This window comes from Sinocyclocheilus anshuiensis, unplaced genomic scaffold (genome assembly GCF_001515605.1).
Source record: "Sinocyclocheilus anshuiensis isolate Anshui unplaced genomic scaffold, SAMN03320099.WGS_v1.1 scaffold823, whole genome shotgun sequence".
NCBI lineage: Eukaryota > Metazoa > Chordata > Actinopteri > Cypriniformes > Cyprinidae > Sinocyclocheilus > Sinocyclocheilus anshuiensis.
Window position 1 is genome coordinate 30,847 of NW_015546078.1, and position 4,515 is coordinate 35,361.

General features: G+C 34.1%; 1 protein-coding gene across 1 annotated transcript in view; it reads left to right on the forward strand.

Moving 5' to 3' along the window:
• The window catches only part of LOC107699916 (serine/threonine-protein kinase TAO3-like), a 58,624-nt gene that overhangs the window by 2,883 nt on the left and 51,226 nt on the right, over positions 1 to 4,515 (forward strand). Inside the window, exons 2-3 of the mRNA XM_016501361.1 lie at positions 3,688 to 3,759; positions 4,123 to 4,224. Of these exons, the coding sequence (XP_016356847.1) occupies positions 3,688 to 3,759; positions 4,123 to 4,224 (174 nt within the window). The remainder of the gene's footprint in view (positions 1 to 3,687; positions 3,760 to 4,122; positions 4,225 to 4,515) is intronic.

Below are 4,515 nucleotides of genomic sequence, written 5' to 3' on the forward strand. Positions count from 1 at the left end.
ACACACAAGTTTACGTTAAAAACACACATGAGTTACAAAAACAGTGGGTTATCTCTGTGAAGGTAAACAGCTGGGAAATAAATCGCATGTTTATTTTAGATCTGTGTGGCAGCAGCGATATACAGTAAATAAATCAATAAATGCACTGCTCTGTTGTCTCCTCTGAGGCTGGGACTCTAAACAGTGTTCTTTGCTCGTCTGTGCAGACAAACACAGAGCAGTTAGCAGGCTTTGCTCAAACTTTCTCCATGGCATTAGAGCTGGTACACCGTTGTCGCTTGCGAAAACACAATAACGGCCGCCGTGGGTGGAAACTTACAGATTAAGGGGCGGGAATATTATAATGAGATCCCTTTGCCACGTCACCAAGAGAGAGAAATCAGACGCGCTCGTTTTCTCAGACACTTGCAGAAAAAGGCTTCCCAAAACAAAGTTACTGGGTTAATTTTTTCACGTTTCCGTGGTTGGTAGATGCACCGGGGACCTGATTATAGCATTTAAAACCTGGAAATGATATGTCACCTTTAAATAATTCAGTTCAGGCAAGAAATTTTTTTTATTCTTTTTTTTTATTAAAGGAGTAAATTCTATAATGCTACTCATCTTAAGTTTGTAGAAATTAAAGTTTGAACTTAAGTATATTTTACTTGGAATTGTTTGTTTTGTTTACAAGGATTCTTTAAGGAAATATCAAAGTTATGATCCTGTTGTTCCCGTCATGCACTGGGGCATGAATAATTAATAAGGTTACATTTTCACTGTTTTTGAGTATTTACACTGTTTTATGGTTGCTTTTGTTGTTAAAGTAACTTGCTGTTTTGTGACATCTGGAGTTAATTTTCTACTCAAAATGACCCATTCATACTCAAACACTATCCACTGATTGTTACCGTCATTGTGTATCATGTACCAAGTCTTGATGTCTCTACTTTACTCTACTAAAACTTGAAAAGAAAAATTAAGTAAATTTTACTTGTAGTTTTTTCGGTGTAGAATGCGGGGAATCTGTGATGATGATGATGATGACGATGACGATGTCATTGTGGCATTTGCATGTACACTACCCTTCAAAAGTTTGGGATCAGTAAGTTTTTTTTAATGGAGTCTCTTCTGCTCATCAAGGCTGTATTTGTTTGATCAAAAATACAGAAAAAACACTAATATTGTGAAATATTATTGCAATTTCTAATATTGGTTTCCTATTTTAATACACTTTAAACTATAATTTATATCTGTGACGCAGCATTGAATTTCCATCATCATTCCTCCAGTCTTCAGTGTCACATGATCTTCAGAAATCACTCTAATATGCTGATTTATTATCAGTGTTGAAACTGTTGTGCTGCTTAATATATATTTTTTGGAACCTGTGATACTTTTGTCTTTGATTCTTTGATGAATAAAAAGTTAAAAAGAAAAGCATTTATTCAGAATAGAAATCTTTTCTAACAATATACTTTTTATCCATGTAACATATCCTTGCTGAATAAAAGTATTCATTTCTTAAAAAGAAAACTTTTGAATAGTAGGGTATACTGTAGCACAACATTTCTATTTTGAATAAACACTGTTCTTTTTAACATTTTATTTAACAAAGTATACTGAAAAAAGTATCTCAGATCCCAAAAAATATAAAGCAGCACAATTTTTCAACATTGATAACAAAGAAATGTTTCTTGAGCAGCGAATCAGCATATTAGAATGATTTCTGAAGATCATGTGACACTGAAGACTGGAGTAATGATGCTGGAAATACAGCTGCACATCACAGAAATAAATTACAGTTTAAAGTACATTAAAATAGAAAACTTTTATTTTAAATTGCAATAATATTTCACAAAATTACATTTTTTTTCTGTATTTTTGATCACATATATACAGCTTTGATGAGCATAAGAAACTTCTTTTAAAATCTTACTGATCCCAGACGTTTGAACGGCAGTGTCTTTGCAACCTCTATTGATCTATTCTTTTCAAGCCATCATTTTTATCAACTCATTTTAGATACTGAATTAGTTGCTCTAAGTTCGAGTAATATTTTTCTCTTTCCAAGTTCTGTAGAGGACGAAAGGCACATCGAGACATCAGAGACCAGAATAGCTTTTAATACCTAAGCTCGATGAGGCTTTTTTTCTCTCATTCTCCCCATCAGCCAGTTCTTAACTTAACTGTAGTTAAACTTGGAGCCCGTCATTTAGTTTTCGAAGCGGCTCCACAGTGCAGCGGTTCTGTCAAATACAAGAACTGCAGCCTCATGACAAGTTCTTGTGCATGTCTTAATCTGGGCGCTAATAGCATAAAGCCTTTGATTCCAAATCTGTTGCAATACTGGAATCCGCTGTGCAAATCCTCCCCCTTTCTCTCTCTCTCTGTCTCTTTTTCTCAAACGCTCACTCGCTCGCATGCAGACTTGCCCATCCAGATGTAGGGCTGGTCTCAAGGGGAAAGAATAACTAGGAGACGCTGCTTTAAAGACAGATGTTCACTCCGTTTAAATGCGAGGGCCAGCTGGCCCCATGATGCAGAGAAACTGACGTTACTGACGTCTGCCACACACACTTCTGTCAAGGAATACAATACATTCATGACTTTACATGCACTGCTGTTCAGATGTTTAGATTGATGTTGATATGTTAAACTGATGCTGTTATTCAGCAAGGGCACATTAGGAAACATTTCTTTAAAAAAACAAAAATGTTCTTTTGAACTGTTTATCAAAGAGTCTTGAAAAATGTATCAAGGTTCCAAAAGAATATTAAGCGTCACAACTGTTTGTAACACTGATACAAATCAGAAATGTTTCTCGAGCAGCAAATCAGCATATTAGAATGATTTCTGAAGATCATGTGACACTCAAGACTGGAGTAATGATGCTGAAAATACAGCTTTGATCACAGGAATAAATTACTTAAAAAAATGTATTTGTTTTATTTTTTATATATAATATAACGTTTATTTTATTTGTATTTTTTTATATTTTTTATATTTTATTAAATTTTTTGTTTACTTTTTTATTTTTTTATATTTTATGAATACAAAAAAAAAAAGATGACTTTTAGGTGCGTCTTTGGAGTGGTGTTGTATTAATAGTATTGATATTTATTTATTTATACTCCCTCTATTCAAAAGTGTTTTTTGTTGTTGTTGTAGATGACCCTCCCCCCATACTATACTCTATAACTTTGTTGTAATTATAGTTCACAATATTACTTTTTTTTTTTTTTTTTAAGACAGATGATGCTAACTCTGGAACAACATCAAATTGCAACGTTTAATCTCAATCGCAAAGTTTAATAATTGCAGTTAATAGTGTTCACCATCTTTTTGATTGCGTGTAATTTGTAACTAACTGTACATTTCTGCCATAGTCACCACTAATACCCTTCTCCTAAATATAATGTAGAAACTTTGCAAACTTTGCTGCTTTGCATTGATTCGTATCGTTAAAAAGCGCTATACAAATGAACTTGAATAAAAAAAAAAAGACTATGTATGTGACCATATCAGTATTGCCAATATTGTCTTTTTTACATTTTCAGTATTGGTTTAGTTAGGACGATAATGGAAACTGATAATATTGAGGCTTATTTTTTCATGCAAGTTGTATGAAGTACTAAAAAGCTTTCTGCTGTACCTTTTGAATAAAAGTGGCAAAGTATAAATTATTATTTTTTTGCTTATCTGCAGGCCCGAAACTCTTTTTCCAACGAGGTGGTGGCCATTAAGAAGATGTCCTACAATGGCAAGCAGACCACTGAGGTGAGAGACAAACTCTGATAGTTTTGAGTCTGTATTTGAATGTGTTGCTGTTTTAGTCTCCATATAAAGCAGTTCTATATTCAGTGTTAAGCAAACCTTCTTCTAGTGTCCTAGAACTTATGTAAATGATCAAATCAAAGCATTTGTTGCTGCAGTAACAATTTGTTTGACAATATTGTGTTTAAATAAATAAAGAATCTCTTTAGTTATTTGGCATCTGTAGAATATTGGTAGAAACCAAAAGTACAGATGTTTAAACGAGTGTGTCTGTGTGTGTGTGTGTGTGTGTGTGTGTGTGTGTGTGTGTGTGTGTGTGTGTGTGTGTGTGTGTGTGTCTGTGTGTGTGTGTTTCTTTGGGTTCAGAAATGGCAGGACATCATTAAAGAGGTGAAGTTTTTGGAACAGCTACGACACCCAAACACCATTGAATACAAAGGCTGCTACTTGAAGGACAACACAGCATGGGTTAGTACTGCCATTGAGAGGAATGGTAACAAAAAACAATCATTATTTACTATACTCTGAATTTTATATATTTTCAAATGACAAAAATATTTGAAGAGTTCATTTGCAAAAACCGATAAACGGCACTTTAAAAAAAAAAAAATTGAGCTGATTGCCGTGCATTATTCTCCACATATAGCGTGATCTGAACCCTAAACACGTTTTGTCAAAAAAGCCGGTTTTGTCCACTTTCAAGGCATCACGAGTTCACGTTTTACTGCAGAAGCCGACAAGCGCCCTTGTTGTTTTTGA